Source organism: Hypanus sabinus, chromosome 23 (assembly GCF_030144855.1).
Source record: "Hypanus sabinus isolate sHypSab1 chromosome 23, sHypSab1.hap1, whole genome shotgun sequence".
In the NCBI taxonomy this organism is placed as follows: domain Eukaryota; kingdom Metazoa; phylum Chordata; class Chondrichthyes; order Myliobatiformes; family Dasyatidae; genus Hypanus; species Hypanus sabinus.
The window spans coordinates 40,426,147-40,443,549 of record NC_082728.1 but is presented as its reverse complement, the minus strand read 5'-3'; the positions used below and the strand labels follow the sequence as shown (position 1 = coordinate 40,443,549).

Sequence of the window (17,403 nt, the reverse complement as noted above, 5' to 3'; positions counted from 1 at the left end):
GACAAGCAGCAAGATTCCTGGGCAATTCACCCAAAACATGAGGTTGATTCCCACCATGGTAGTCTAGAAATATAAGTTAAATAAATATGAAATGTGGAAAAAGGTTAGTTTTTGCCATGAAACTAATGAACTGTTCTTCTTTTAAAAAAAAATCATTAAAGTCCTTTAGAGAAAAGCCTACCATCCTTTCCTTTCTCTAGCTACTGTGTGGCTTCAAACCCACCAATACAGTTGCCCTTTAATTGCCTCCTTAGAGACAATTAAAGATGGACAATAAATGCCATGACATCCTTCAGCTTGGGACAAACATGTCTCTTGAATGCACTCTATAGTTGTCAGCAGGTGAAAATTCACACATGATCGGGTGCTTCCTTTCTTCTAAGTGAGTTTAAATAAAATTTGAGGAAAAGTTATAAGGATTCCATTTAAAAACTTATTTAGAAACTACTTTTTCTAACGTCCTTCAAGAATGGAATGGCAGAGCAGACCCAGAAGGATGAATGTTCTTATTCTGTCCTATGCCTTATTTTGCAGTTATTCAATTCACTCGGAAATGTCAGCATTGGGAAATACGATTAAAAGGAAATCATTCAAATATGAAGGCTGCTTCCATCTCTGCAGAGGGAATTAGGAGATTGATTTCTTGAGGAAAGTAAGGGAATTTGATTAAGAGCGAAGAATCTAACATTGTTGCATGCTTTGCATTAAAGGGACTGTACAAGTTGAGTTTGTGGCAAGGCCAGCTTAATTTTAAATGGTACTGCAAGGTGGATTGAACAGTTAAGTGATGGTAAGGGAGGGGAGTTGTTGAAGTATAGAAATCTCCGCCACCCTCTCCAGAGAAATTTTGAATGAGTGAACTAGGTGCTGCTGCAGATTGGTAGGAAGTGTACAAAATAGTGAGGGGCACTTTGACTTGTTCATGCACAGAAGTGAGAGTAGTCTCCTGTACTTTCAACTTCTTAAATTTAAAAAAAATAACAAGGAGTAACTCTCCTATGACTGAGCATATTAAATTATGGTTATTTTTCATTCAAGCACTGTACCCTCAGGAAAGGAACAACTGTGACTTCTCAGGAAGCATAACTGGGTGTTCTCTGATGGTAAAAGCCAGAATGTTAGAAACTCACAGGCAACCATCAGCAAGTAAACTTCATTTGCAGAGTTTCTAGAAAAAAAACTCATCAAAATTTTGAGTCTGCCAGTTTCTTTGTTCTGAATTTGATAAATTAACCTGCTAACTTTGTTAAACAGAAGTAAAATGATTCTTGCAATCAGGAAAATGGGTAAGTCAAACATTTTCAATGAGATTAAATATTTCTTCAAGTTATCAGCTCAGTGTGCAAATACTTTTTTTTAAAAAAAGCAAACCATTATTCACGTGCCTAACATCAAAGTGGTGAAGCACATCCACTTCAAGTTCCATCAAGACAAAGTGATTTCTAAGGGGTGGGGAATTGGGGGTTTGCTCAGAAGCTCACAGCTATGGCAATCTATCCTACCCAAGGAAGGCCCTTCCCAGTGATGGATCAGAACTGCAAAGGAGTGTTAAGGAAGGCACTGAGCAACTATTCAATTCAATTCACTTTATTTTCTATGAGGAACTTTGTTCGTTTGTGCAGCTGTAAGACAGCATAACAGATACACAGCACCACACTACATATAGTTAAACACAATATCAAATACTCACAATAGATAGATGCTTAAAAGTAATGCAAGTAATTTAAAAATAGTTTAATATAACTTTTTACAGTGCTGTCAAAGGTATTATGCATACTATATACGTATTCAAATTTGGGTGTTGAGGGGAATGAGGAAAGCACAAAACTGGTTAAGGTTCTTTTGGCGCCAATGGGCAGGGAGCTGTAGCAGCATCCAGATGGCATGAGAGTGTGATATGCGTGAAGTGTATGTGTAATGTCCTCTACTATTTGTTGAACTTCTTTATGGTCCATCTATTATGGATGCTGCTGGTGATTCTTGTTCCTGGTCAATGGTTTTACTACCTACTGTGACAATTCTGCTGAGTGGGCTGACATTGATAGCACTCATTACTCTGAACCATGCCATCATGTTGTAGGTTAATGCTGATTCAATTAAGCATTTATAAAATTCCTGGAAAATCGATGGCTGGACCTGTAGTTTCAGCATCTTCCAAAGGAAAAACATCCGTTGTTGGGACTGGGAGAGTATCAGCCCACCATTGGTATTAAAGGTGATTTTGTTATCTATAGTTGCGCCGAGGTACTTGTATTCTCCAACATTCTCTATTGACTGGCCACTTGCTGTCCCAACACTGTAAATCTGCTGTTGTTTTCTAAGGTCCACTACCATTTCCTTAGTTTTACTGGGGTTCGGGTCCAGATAGTTGTGTGCCATCCAGCAAATTTATTGATTCCCTCATTGATGCAGTGATCAGAGTTGGTAGTGTCATGATGACTGTGTCATCTGAGTACTTGATGTACTGCATGCCTGGGTGTGAGCTTCTGCAGTCGTCTGTGTACAATGTGAACAAGGCTGGTGAGATAACCGAGCCCTGTGGTGCTCCAGTTGATATTTGCCTGTTGCTGCTCATATAACCATTATATCTCACTCTTTGATGTCCCTCTGTGAGGAGGGAGAGGATAAGGAGTCTGAGGTGGGGGTTTCATTTGCTGGAGTCCGTGCCCCATGAGATGGAGTTGAACAGGGTTAAATGTACTGGAGAAGACCACAAACACTAACAAATAATGGAGCCTCTCCAAGTGTGGTCTCTCTGCTAAGAGTAGGCACACGCCTTGTACAAGCAACAGAAGGCGTGTACAAAATCCCAAAGAACCTACCATACCATACTCAATACTACCTAACCCTCCCCATAAGAGTTAATTAGTTATCGCAGAACTTTCACAGCTAAAATGGAAGCATGTCACTCACAACCCAAGGCCCTTCCAGAATTTTATTGGAATTAATTTGTGCCATAAAGGCTATTAAAATTGTATTGCAGCATAAAATGCCCAGACCAGATATTGATCTTAACCACTTCTCAGTAGAGAAAGGCAACAAATAAGTGACATACTCGCACAAAGTGCTGGAGTTCGTCCAGTATTGTGAGTGTGTTACTCAAGATTTCCAGCATCAGCAGAAGCCCTTGTGTTTAAAATAAATGACATAATTCTACATTTCTCACCACTCACTGATTCAGCTCTGGTATTAAATAAATAAATAAGTCATTTATACAAGAATCTTTGTTCTAAATACACACCAAGTAATCATTATGGGAGTAGTATATGGGGATGGTGTTAATCTGTGCAGTAATGAGAGCAATAACTTTCTAAATTTTGCAGTTAATTCAGTTTTTGCTTAGTGAAAATAATCTACTGAAGGTTTGTTTCTGAGATGGTGGGGCCTTGGGGGTGGGGGAGGCTGAAATAGATCATCTTCACAGTTATTTCTGATTGAAGCTGTTTCAAAAGCCTCAATGTTGTACGTTCCACTTAGCAAAAGGGCTCCATTTACTGAACACCACCATTTACAATGGCAAATCAAAGGGCTTTCTTCAGTTCAACAGGTTTTGTATCCGTTCCATCATTCTCTGTTTTGTTACACTAAAGGGTTTGGCTCAGAAAGACAGTACTTGGAACTACAGAACTTTATTGAAACAGAATTACAAGCATTAAAATACTTAATGGCATGTATACGGGCCCCTCCGCCTGCAGCACACCACCCACTCTATCTGATTCACTGCTCCATTCATGTTCCAGCCTACAGTGAAGCCCCAAAAACTACCACTCTACTTTTATACCCCCTCCTCTGATATGAAGTGATACATTAAGTGGACCAATACATTAGCACCTACTTGAACCAGAACCAGTCATTGTTTGCCACCATGCTTTACAAGTCCCATTCTCTGTGTTCACCTGACTTTCATGTTCTCATGGTTGTACTCCCACAGTGTAATCCATTCTCCCTCTCCCGGTCGTATACGCACAAGACCAGGCCACAGTGGTGAAGGTATTCAACAAGCACATGGATTAACCCTTTGCAATACGGATGTTCCTGAAATCTGGCTGCTTTGTACAAGCTTGTGGTCTCTGTTATTCAGCTAGTAGAATTAATACAAAATTCGGGAGGTGATAAGTCAGCATTTTACTGCATTGGTAAGGCCATATCTGAAGCACCTTCCGGAACATTAAGGGAAAATATTAATATGTTAGAAGCAAGTCATTGATGGTTTACCAGAGCTATACCTGGAATGGGAGGTTTTATTAGGAAAGATTAGACTGGCTATGCTTTATCTGTTGGAGCTTAGAAGGATGCGGTCCATCGGATTTGAGTATATAAGATCCTGGGAGAAACCCCCGACTGGTAAATGTGGAAAGAATGATTGCTGTTTTGGAGAAACTAAAACTAAGGATCAAATTTAAAGATAAGCCATCACTCATTGAATACAGATGAATTCGTTTTATTTCTTTGAGTGTTGTGAGTCTTTCAAACTCTTGCTTTAAAGGTGTGTAGAAGCAGATCATTTAAATAATTTTAGGCAGGAGCAGATGGATTTTGCTATGCGTGGATAGAAAAGGCAACCAAAGTTAAGGGGGAAATGAGCTGATGAGATCACATTTGGGTAAATGGCGATTTGATTGGTCTGGCAGGCTCCAGGGTCAAGTGGCCTACTCCTACTCCTTTGTCATATGTTTGTGTGGATCAGTCATAATTTGATTGAGGGGGGGGAACGACGACGACCGCTGAGTTTCACGTGTCGGAGAGAGAAAGAGATTTTTGGTGAGAAAAGAAACTTGCCATTCCTTTTGGCCGCAAACCGTTGAATCGGGAACGGTGGTTCCCCGTTGTTAGTACAAAGTCCTTTTCGGTGTTATCAGCCACCCACTCCCCAGGCAAAGGAGAACGGAATGCACGTGGCTTTGAATGGCTTCCCGCTAGCACGGGAGCGATGAGCGATGGTGTCCTTCTGGTGCGTCGCTGAGAGACTGCCCCCTGCAGCCTACCTTTTATCTGGACTTGCAGGGTTGTAGATGTCAATCAGGGTGGGGTGATGCAATCCCCCCAGCCCACATTGCCTGAGGGTGTGCACGTAGCCCAGCCCACGTTGACCTGAGAGCTGGCACGTAGTATAGGATCGTAATTCACCAAGGTGTCTCCAAGAAACAATGGCCAAATCCGTTGCTTTGTCCTGCTGAGGATTCTCTCTCATTTCCTGGGTCCAAGACCCGAATTAATAGCGATCTGGCGATTCTCAAAAAGGAGAGGGCTGGGATCATAACAACTTGTATCCATCTCTCCACTTTCCAGCTATGTGCATGGTGGCACCCCAATAGGACTGTACTACACAATTGACCCCTAACATCTAGTCAAGTAGGGACTAACATTTAAGCAAGCATTTGCCTCCTTAGAGGATGTGCTTCATCCCATCCCTTCCCAGTACAAATGGCAAATAATGTATTAGTCTGTCTTGAACAGGGTTTCTGCGGATGGCTTTTTCCCATGACGTGGAGAGACAAGAAAATGCAGCTCCTGGAATCTGAAGCAACAACACTGTTCCCATGTTCAGCACCTGGTTCAGTGCCATTTTCAGCATAATTGATCAGCGGTGATCCGGAGTTGAGAGCCTTCTCCAGATCATCAGAGCCAATCGTAGGATCCTTTGCATTATTCCAGCTGATGTTCACAGAAATCACAAAATGAAACGCTAGATAACTCTGCCAACTCTGTGAGAAATACTCCAAATAACCTCCCCCCCCCCCTTGCTCTTTCTCCACAGCCCTCCACAATTTTTATTTCTTTTGAGTATGTATTCCATTCAAGAGTGAGGTACATTTTTAAATATTAAGGGAATCAGTGAATATGGAAATAAGTACAGAAAACTGGCATTGAGGTAAGAGATGAATCAATATTCTTATTGAATGGTGGTGCAGGCACAGGAGGCCCATTGGCTTCCCCTGTTTCTGTTTCTAGGTTCTTGCCTTCTGACGATTGTCCTGTTGTAATGTGAACAAAGTCACTGAAGAGGCGCAGCTGGTAGATATAAAAGTAGTTATTTATTCAACAAGATGAGACACTCCCTGAAGGAAGAGGCTGTTCAACTCAATATTACATGACATTTTCTTATTGCTAACGATCAAAGGACAATTCTACAGTTAAAATGAATCTACAATATTTCCTCTAAATTACATACAATTTTCACACTTCATTCTTTGCACCCACACTCCAAACACCCAAAATGAATGTTAATCAGCATTGTCTGGTTTTCAGTTAACTGAAGTCCACAGCTCCAGGAAAATATTGTCCAGGGCTGCATTTTAAATTTAATCCACAATCCATGTTCAGTTCTAAAGGTTGTTCGCTGAAGTTAATATTTGTTATATACCCAATTCCAGAATATGCTCTTGTTTAGGCTGTAAGTTTCAGATGACTGTGATCAAACCTTGGTTCTTTTACAGTGTGTCTCAGCACCAAAAAGTTCCTTCACACACTAACCACTAATAAACGTAGGAATCAATTTTAATGCATTTTCAGATCTCTGTTTCACAAAAATAAACAAGATGCTGCCTACAAAGATGTATTAAAGTAACCAACTGCGAGTGGACCAATTACAATATTATAATTCATAGAGCAATAATGGGTATAGAAAGTATGTGCCGACAAGGTATGTAAGTGAAAAAATTAATTGAGCTTAGCAATGTAAGACATAGGAACAGAATTAGCTGTTTGGCCCATCAAATCTTGAGCAACCATTCAATCATAGCTGATTTATTTTCCCTTTCAACCCAATTCTTCTGCCTTCTTCCTGAAACCTTTTTTTTTAATTGATTTTTTTATGCATTTTCTACAACACTACAAAAAAAAACCCAAAAAACAAAATAGGAAATTAGTACAGTGCAAGATAAACATACAATGTTAATATAATACAAAATATAATAATTGAAAAAGCACCCAAATTGAAGTCGTGTAAAGTTAGTGTCCACCCCCACCCCTGCAAGAAAAAAAAACTCCAGACCAACCAGAGCAAAATGTAGGAAATATAAATCAGAACATTCAAACCCCCAAAACTGTAAATACAATTAAAAACAGAAGATAATAATGCTTACTACCAAAAAAAAGCTGAAAGCAAGGCACTGAAAAGAAACTTAATTAAAAGGAAAGTTATGAAAATACTCAATAAAAGGTCCCCAGACCTTATGAAACTTTATGTCCAAATTAAGAATTGAGTAATGAATTTTTTCAAGGTCTAAACAGGACATAATATCATTAAGCCATTGAGCATGCGTGGGTGGGACAGCATCTCTCCCTCTAAGAAGAATTAGACGTCTAGCCAGGAGAGAAGCAAAAGATAATATTCAACATTTAGTCAAACTCAAGCGTAGATCTGTCTCACCCAAGAAACCAAAAAGAGCAATTAAAGGGTTAGGTTCTAAGTAGCGATTCAGAATGCAGGATAAAGTTTAAAAAAAACATCTCTCCAAAATTTCTCTAGACTAGGACAGGTCCAATACATAAGAATGAGAAAAGCCTCGCCACTTTTGCATTTTTCACAAAGAGGACTAATATTAGGATAAAATCCAGATATTTTAAATTTGGATATATGAGCCCTATGAACAATCTTAAACTGTAAAAGACAGTGGTGAGCACAAAGAGAAGTTGAGTTAACCGACTTGAGAATCGAGTCCCAAACCTCATCAGATAAAGGGATATTTAAGTCATGCTCCCAAGCCATTCTGATTTTATCCAAAGGGGCACGCCGTAAGAATACTAGTTTATCACGAATAAAAGATATTAAGCCTTTACCCAGTGGATTAATAGAAAGAAACAAGTCCATAGCACTTTTCTCAGGCATTTCAGGAAAGTTGGATACTAAAGGATTGATGAAATGTCTAATTTGGAGATATCTAAAGAAATGGGCATTAGGTAGATTAAACTTAGCAGAGAGCTGTTGAAAAGATGCAAAGCGATTATCAATGAAAAGATCTTCAAATTACCTAATGCCCTTTCTATATCAATCATAAAATGTTGAATCATACATAGTAGTTAGAAAAAGATGATTATGTAAAATAGGACTAGAAAGGGAAAAACCATAACATTTCATAAACTGGGCCCATATTCGCAGAGTGTGTCTAACAAGAGGATTGACAATTAATCTAGGCAAACTACCAGGGAGTGCAGATCCAAGAAGTGCAGAGATAGATCTTTAGTGGAATTCAGCTCCATTGCTACCTAATTAGGGCAGTCAGACTGGCTATGGAAAAAAGACCAGAAGATAAGACAACGAATGTTAGCTGCCCAGTAGTATAGGTGAAAATTAGGTAAGGCCATGCCACCCTCTTTTTTAGATTTTTGAAGGTAAGCTTTGTTAATTCTAGAACGCTTACTGTTCCACAGATAAGACTAAATAATAGTCTAAGGAATCAAAAAAGGTTTTAGAAATGAAAATTGGAATAGATTGAAATAAGTATACAAATTTAGGAAGAACATATATTTTAATAACATTAACACAACCTACCAAGGACATAGATAGGGGTGACCATTGTGACAAACTCTGTTTTGTAGAGTGCAAAAGATTGGCAAAATTTTCACAAAAAAGATCCTTAAAATTCCTTGTAACTGTAATACCAAGGTAGGTAAATTGATTATCAACTACTTTAAAGGGGAGGTCGTGAAATACTAATGCTTGTGCTTCTTTATTAATTGGAAAAAGTTCACTCTTATGTAAATTAAGTTTACAGCCAGAGAACTGGCTAAATTGATCAAGAAGTGAAAACATTGAAGGTAAGGAAGTGGACGGATTTGAAAGAAAAAGGAATAGATCATCAGTATAAAGAGAAACTTTATGCTCAACACCCACCCTCCAGATCCCCATCAATTCAGGACAGCTTCGAAATGCAATTGCCAGAGGCTCTACAGCCAAATCAAAAAGAAAGGGACTTAAGTGACATCCTTGATGGGTGCTACATTTAAGGTTAAACAACTGGGATTGCTGAGAATTAGTCAAAACACAGGCGGTAGGACATAAATATAGCAACTTGATCCAAGAGATAAAACTTTGACCGAGGTCAAATTTTTCTAAAGCCACAAAGAGGTAGTTCCATTCTATACGATCAAATGCTTTCTCCGCATCGAGAGAGATAACGCATTCAGGAGTCCCAGTTGAAGGTGAGTATAAAATATTGAATAAACACCGTATATTTAAAAAAGGAAGACGATTTTTAATAAAACTAATTTGATCATCAGAAATAATAGAGGGTTTAACAGTTTCTAATCTATGAGCCAAAACTTTGCCCAAAATTTTAACATCAACATTAAGCAAAGAAATCGGCCTGTAAGAGGACCACTCTGTTGGATTTTTGCCCTTTTTGAATAACAGAATTATACATGCCTCATTAAATGAGGGTGGCAATTTACAAGTCAGCTAGTACTGAGGGTAACTGAGGTGAAAGAAGTGAAGAGAATGATTTATAAAATTCTATGGGGAACCCATCAGGTCCAGGAGATTTGCCTGAAGACAGTGCAGAGATTGCAAAAGATACTTCTAATGATATAGGCTCATTAAGTTTTGCTTTAGAATCAGATGAAAGCGAATGGATATTCAAGCTATTTAATAAAAAAGATCAACAGAAATATTCTCATTCAGGGATTCGGAGGAATAAAGCCGAGAATAAAAATTCTTAAATAAGTCATTAATTTCTGAGTGATTCAATGTAATATCCCTGTTCTCCTTCCAGATCTTTGTAATATGTTGTTTAGCTTTAGAGCGTCTCAACTGATTAACTAGAAATTTGCCAGATTTGTCACCATGACTCTTAATTTCAAGAAGTTGACATTCAACTGGTTGAGTAGAGAGAAGGTCAAATTTAGTTTGAAGTTCTACACGCTTCTTATATAATTCAGGGTTTTTAATCTGAGCATATAATTGATCTAATTCTTTAATCTGATTAATTAAGTCTAATCGCTCTATACGAGAATTTCTATTAAGATTCACTGTATATAAAATTATTTGACCCCTCAAATATGCTTTCATAGCATCCCAGACAATCTGGAATGAAATTTTAGATGACATATAAGTGTTTAGAAAAAAAGTTATCTGATCCTTAATAAATTTTAGAAAATCGTCATCCGATAATAAAGTCAAGTTAAAACGCCAATGTTTATTCCTCTGAGGGAGACCAGGAAAATTTGGAGACTAAGTGACTGGGGCATGATCAGAGATCAGTATACTCTGATAGTCACAAGAATGAACAAATGAATTAAGTTGATTATCAATTAAGAAATAGTCAATTCTAGTAAAGGTATGGTGAACGTGAAAAAAAAGGAATAATCTCTCAGTAGGATGAAGGAGGCGCCATATTATCAGAGATACCATAGTTAGAAAGAAAAGAGTGAATAGATAACTTCCTGAAACCTTTGGCATTCTTTCCAATTGATTCCAATCAACCTCTGTTTCATTTATATATACACACGCACGCACACACACACGCACCCTCCCCCCAGTGACTTGGTCTCCACAGCCATCTGTGGCATTGAATTCCACACTTTACCAGACATTTAAAGCTGCATCACTTGGCACACTCATCCAGTAATCCCTCCAAACCAGTTCTCTCAATGTATATAATTACAGTAAATTGGGTTCTCAAGGAAGTACACTTGCAGCTGTATTTCATGTTCATTCAGATACATATTTGCATATATTTTCTCCAAATATTTGCATAATTTTTTTCCATTACTGAGGGTTAGCCATCAGTCACAAGGCAATATTTATTGACTAGTTCTAATTGGCTTAGGACAATCTATTAGGTTTTCAGAGAGCAGTAGGAAATCAGAGCCACAGATGCCACAGATACAGCAGGTTTTTTCCCCCACTTATGGGTCATTTGTAAACTCTGTCAATTTGAAAACAAATTTCATAGTCTTGTGATCTCCTCACTTGTTTTCATTCCAGCCTTTAAATTCCAGTGGTGCCGTAGCAGATTATCAATTTGTATCTCAAGGTCATTAAGCCACAATGCTCCCATTATCATTAGCATTTCAATTAACAGACTATGTGGGATTAAAGTGATATTTTATTCTATATTCTTGTGATATAAACAAAAAAAATCAGAGAAAAGAAGTTAAAAATCATGACTGCTCAAGCAGAGTCTGATTGTAGTTACTCCTGCCCTACAACAATTTCTTCTGCTTACAGTAGGTTAAATCTTACAGCTAATGATCAGGCAATTGTCCCGAGCAGTCCCAGGTCCAGTAGGGTATTAAATGGAAAGGAGTGTAAGGCTCCCTAAAGAGTGTTGCTACAATTTGCCACGGATCCAACCTCGGTGGGGCATTGCCGAGTTTGATGCCTCCTTGTCACAATCCTGAGTGACACCCCAGATCCCCTTTGACCATACTGAATTGGGTATAATTTAGGGAAAGGAATGGTGTCTGAATATTTGCAGGTATGTGAGAGGATAGCAAACTGAGGAGACTGTAGGGATAGGATTTGAAAGCAACATCAACAAAGAATGCTGTGCCAATTAATCTCTCAAATGGACGCTTGATTTTGTCATTTCATACAGATCAAAACAATTACCTCTCCCTCCTAACTGATGTCACAGTTATTGTCTTAGCTAGGACAGAGTTCAAGAGTTTGAGTGATCTGAATGCACAATACACCTTGACTCTTCCCTTTCAATGTGATTTTCCTATTCAATAGTGCATTTCCCCGGGCTAAAAATAGTAGCATGTTTCTGTGTTCCCTGACTTTGTGGAGAGGTATTTCAAAACAGAGTGAAGAGTATCTTCCTTGTTATTGTCTCTGAATGGAACATTACAATTCAGCCAGCACTGAGGGGTTTGTGTGGTGATGATTTTAAACCCAGTCACAGCCAATCCGTGGTAAATACTGCTGATGAAATGGTGACACTTTATTCATACTGAATATCACTATTGCTTAATCGTGCATACCAGATATAGGTGCCGTGGAGACACACCCTCATCCACAGAACCAGAATAACAAGACTTTGTTTTCAACTCTTAAAGCATCATTTTTTCTTTTTCCCTTGTTTGTCTTCAGAAAAATACTTAGAAGTTTGAAAAGATTTGGCTTGACATCTAAAACTTTCACAAACTTCTACAGTTGTGTAGAGGAGAATGTATTGACTGTCTGCATCACAGCCTGGTATGGAAAATCCTACAAAAAGTATTGGATATGGTCCAGTTGATCATGGGTAAAGTCCTCCCTGCCATTGAGCACTTCTACACAAAGCATTGTTGCAGGAAAGCAGCATCCACCATCAGGGACCCCCTCCACCCTGTCTACTTGCTGCTGCCAACAGGAAGAAGGTACAGGAGCATCAGGACTCACACCACCAGGTTGAGGAATAGGCCCATCTGGCTCTTGAACCAAAAGCGATAACTTCACTCAACCCCTTGCCCCATTATTGAAATGTTCCCACAACTTATAAACACACTTTTAAGGATTCTTCAACTCATATTTATTGATCAATATTATTTATTTATTTGTTTATTATTATTTCTTTTTGTATTTGCACAGTTCGTGTCTTTTGCACATTTATTGAACATCCAAGTTAGTGCGGTCTTTCATTGATTCTACTATGGTTATTATTTTATGGATTTACTGAATATTCCCACAAGAAATTGAATCTCAGGGTTGTACATGGTGACATATATGTTCTTTGATAATAAATTTACCTTGAACTGTGTGCAATAGCACAGACTAACAATTTTACTCCAGATTTTCCACTGACAGAAAGAATGAAAAAAAAACTTTATTTTCTGAATATTGAGAAGGTTTTAAGATAGAATTATATGGAAGGGCTTTTTTTAACAAATATGCAAGTACAGTAAGCAATTAGAAAAGCAAATTGCCTCTATTACAAACAGCTGTAAAGTTCAACATAAAAACACAAATGTTTGAAATACTCAGCATATGTGAGGAGGAAACAGAAGAAACACTTCAGAATGTAGTCTTTCATCAGAGCTAGCAAAATTGGGAAACACGGATGCATTACATTGTTGAGAAGAGGAAGGAGGGAGAGATAGCAAAGGAAATTCCTGTTATAGGTGGAGAGCAAGAGAGAATGATGCAAGTGCTGGTGGCAGAGAAACAATGTTAAGGACTTGTTAACAGTACGTGATCTGAGAATATGACGTCAATAGGACAGGAATATGGACAGGGCAGAGAGAAAATAAACAGTTCTGGAACAATGGACACAGAATATTGGAAGTTGTTAGAAATGTGAGGTAAAAGAGAAAACTGGGAATATCCAGCAGGTCAGCCAGTGTCTGTGGAGACAAAAAAACCTGAGTTAACCTGTACAATCGATATTTAATCCTTACTCAATGCTTAATAAAACATTCTCAGATAACTAGCTTTTCAGTTTGCTTCAGAACCATAACATTACCTCAGATTTTCTCTCTCTCGATGCACTCCGATTCCCAAGGTATTCTACTTGTCCTAGGGGTAATGCATCATGGATAAACAAAATTGATTCCTGGGATGACAGTGCTACACCATGAGTGGAGACTAAAAATGTCTGCCTAACTCATGTGAGTTCATGTGTGTTCCTCGATAAGTCTCTGGTACAAATTTCTGAAAGGACTGACAAGGTGGTTGCTGAGAAGTTGTTTCCTCAGCACGGAGATTCTATAACTAAGGGCCATTGTTATATGATAAAATGTTAGTCATTTTGGACAAAGATGAGGGGGGAACATATTCAGGAGAGTTGTCTATGGGATTCCCTACTCCAAAGATCTGTGATGATTCAGGGCAGAGATTAGTGGGTTTTCCATCTGGAAAGGAATGAATGCCAACTGAAATGAGCTGGGATGTTGACTTGAAGGATCTGTTCAGCCACCGTATGAGCAGGGCAGTTCTGGAGGGGGATATGTGGCCTATTCTTGCATTTATTCTTAATTTACTTATGCAGCCACATTTGGAATAGTACTTGAAAAACCAGTCTGTGACTCAGGGGCTATTGTGGTACAAACTGATGACAGCTGGCATCTAATACAAAGTTTACAGTTAGTCAAAGGATGCAAAGATTCATAATTCACAGACAGCTTTTCTGTAATAATATGCTTGGTAATATTATATCATGATTGCAAATATTGTTTTTTTCTCCCAGGCTTGGTGTATCTGAGAACATACAGCAATTACCATCAAAGAATCAGCAGTACAAAGAGTGAGCAGTTTTAAGTTCCTGGGTGTCAACATCTCTGAAGATCTATCCTGGGTCCAACATATTGATGTAGTTACGAAGAAGGCACACCAGCAGCTATCTTACGTTTGGCATTTGAGGAGAATTGGTATGTTACCAAAGACTATCAGATTTCCACTGATGTACCGTAGAGAGCATTCTAACTGGTAAAAACTGCAGAAGGTTGTAAGCTCGGCCAGCTCCATCATGGGCACTAGCCTTCCCACCATCAAGAACATCTTCAAAAGATGATGCATGAAAAAGGCAGCATCTATCATTAAGGACCCCCACCACCCAGGACCTACCATCTTTTCATTATCTCCATCACAGAGGAAATACTGGAGCCTTTAGACATACACTCAACATTTTAGGAACAGCTTCTTCTGCTCTGCCATCAGATTTCTGAATGGTACATCAACACTACCTCAATATTTTTGCTCTCTTTTTGCACTGCTATTATACAAAATAATGGAACAGCACAAAAACAGACCATTTGGCCCATCAAGATATTTGCTGACTATGATGCCAGTCTAAATGAATCCCATCTGTCTGCACATGCTCTATAACCCTCTGTCCCTAGTTCATGTCTAAATGCCTATTTAATATTGCTAACTTACCTACTTCCATCATCCCTGCTGACAGCATGTGTCAGGCTGCTAACACAATGTAAAACAAAATGCCTCATTTACTATTTCCTCCTGTTATCTTAATATTTAGCCCTCTAATATTTGACATTTGCTCCATCAAGAAGACCATCTATCAGATATTGGATCTATCACTCGATCCTATCTATGCCTCTCCAACACTGTCCAATAGGGAGAATTCGCAACAAGATCACAGACTCAAACCAGTTACTTTCCCCAAGCAGTAAGGCTGATCAACACCCCCACACACTAACTTCCACCACTACTTTATTGTTTCCTGGTCAGTCACCTTATGTACATTATAGCATCTCTTTATGGACATATAATCTGTCTATGCATATAAGCTATCTTTTGTATTTATATTTATCGTGATTTTTAAATTATTATTGTATTCTTTTATCTTTTGTATTTTACTTGTGCTGCATTGGATTCAGAGAAACAATTATTTCATTCTCCTTTACACTTATGTACAGGAAATGGTATTAAGCAATCTTGAATAAATTTATGTTCTTCGATCAGGTCATCCCAACGTCCAGAAAATAAACTTGAGTTTGCCCAACATTGATTTCAAATTTCCAGCATTTGCAGATTTTTAACATTTCTATGTAAATTCCAAGTGGCACTTTGGATTGTTATCAGTTGTAGCCAAAGTGAGGTTCCTTAAAATATAATTTGCTAAAGTTAATCTGGAGCCCACATAAATCAAGCCAAATACTTGGGAGGGAATGCTAGACAAAAGATAACAGCCTTCCTTAAATTTCTTGTCAATACTAAAAATGTAATTTACCACACAGCTTTGTTATGCAAACAGGGAACTTGTACGCTTTCATCTAAGGTGTCTGATGTGTTTTTTTAGATCACACAATGGTTTTAAGTTCAAGCCAACTTTGACAGTGACAAGCTGTTCTAAAGAATCTTGGCCTAGCAATATAAATGCAGTGTACGGGACAAAGAATAAATCCATTGCAGGATTGCAGAGTAAAATCAGTGTGTCTCATGTGTGATACAGGGGTTTGATGTCAGTGGATGACTTTGATTTGCATAAATGATACCCATGAACTATGAACTATTACATCAGAATTGCAAAAATGCCCCTTCACCTGCACCATTCCCTGTAGTAGAGAATACCAGACAGCCAGGAATCTGGATTTTTCCAAATTACAAGCTTCTTGAGGGGTGTTCATAGTGTGCACTGCCTCATCTGTGTGAGGGCAGTGATCCCCTGCACTCTCATTTAGATTTGAGACGACTGTATTACGGCAGAACTTTCAAAGGTCAGAAGAGAATAAGTGAATTTAAATCTCTACATCCCAGTGCTGAATATCTAATTATGCCTAGTTGCTATCTGTGTGGGGTTTGCATGTATATCTAGTTGCTGTCTGTGTGGAGTTTGCATGTATACCGAGTTTCTGTCTGTGTGGAGTTTGCATGTATACCGAGTTGCTGTCTGTGTGGAGTTTGCATGTACTCCCTGTGACCAGATGTGTTTTCATCTGGTTCCTCTGGTTTCCTCCTGCATACTAAAAAGTGGCTCATAGGTTAGTGTGGGCAAGTGACAAAAGGCATCGAAGAGGAGGTAAGAGACATCTGAGAGAAAACAAGATGCAGGGCTGCAGGAAAATGGGCAGACGGAGAACAGGACTGATGGGACTTCATAGATTCAATGGGCTGAATGACATCCTCCTGCGTTGGAATGTCTGGCAGTAAACCCACAGCAATGTGGTTGACAGTCTCTGAAAAGAAAGTCATTCAAAGAGAAATTGAGCATGGAAACAGTTCCTTCATTCCATTGAGTCCACATTGACTATCAACTCCCCATTTACATCACTCTACATTGGTGACACTTTTTATTCGCATTAACTTCCCCAGATGCAAAGGGACTTGGATATCCTTGTGCAGAATACCCTAAAGGTTAACTTCCAGGTTGAATCAGTGGTGAAGAAGGTGAATGCAATGTTGGCATTTATTTCTGGAGGTATAGAATATAAGAGCAGGGATGTGATGTTGAGGCTCTATAAGGCACTCGTCAGACCACACATGGAGTATTGTGTGCAGTTTGGGCACCTTATTTTAGAAAAGATATACTGACATTGGAGAAGGTTCAGAGAAGATTCACGAGAATGATTCCAGGAATGAAAGGGTTACCATATGAGGAATGTCCAGCAGCTCTTGGGCTGTATTCCCTGGAGTTCAGGAGAATGAGGGGCGATCTCATAGAAACATTCTGAATGTTAAAATGCCTGAACAGATTAGATATGGCAAGGTTATTTCCCATGGTAGGGGAGTCTAGGACAAGAGGGCACAACTTCAGGATTGAAGGATGTCCTTTTAGAACAGAGATGTGGAGAAATTATTTTAGTCAGAGGGTGGTAAATCTGTGGAATTTGTTGCCACAAGTGGCTGTGAAGGCCAAGTCATTGGAGGCATTTAAGGCAGAGATAGATAGGTTCTTTATTAGCCAGGGCATCAAAGGGTATGGGGAGAAGGCAGGGGAGTGGGGATGACTGGAAGAATTGGATCAACACATGATTGAATGGTGGAGCAGACTCAATGGGCCGAATGGCCTACTTCTGCTC

General features: G+C 38.9%; 1 protein-coding gene across 1 annotated transcript in view; it reads left to right on the top strand.

The window, feature by feature from the left end:
• LOC132380150 (transmembrane protein 238-like) overlaps positions 1 to 15,347 on the top strand; it is a 36,041-nt gene extending 20,694 nt beyond the window's left edge. Inside the window, exon 2 of the mRNA XM_059948774.1 lies at positions 14,112 to 15,347. Within this exon, the coding sequence (XP_059804757.1) occupies positions 14,112 to 14,182 (71 nt within the window). The 3' untranslated portion in view covers positions 14,183 to 15,347. The remainder of the gene's footprint in view (positions 1 to 14,111) is intronic.
• Positions 15,348 to 17,403: the final 2,056 nt, after the last annotated feature.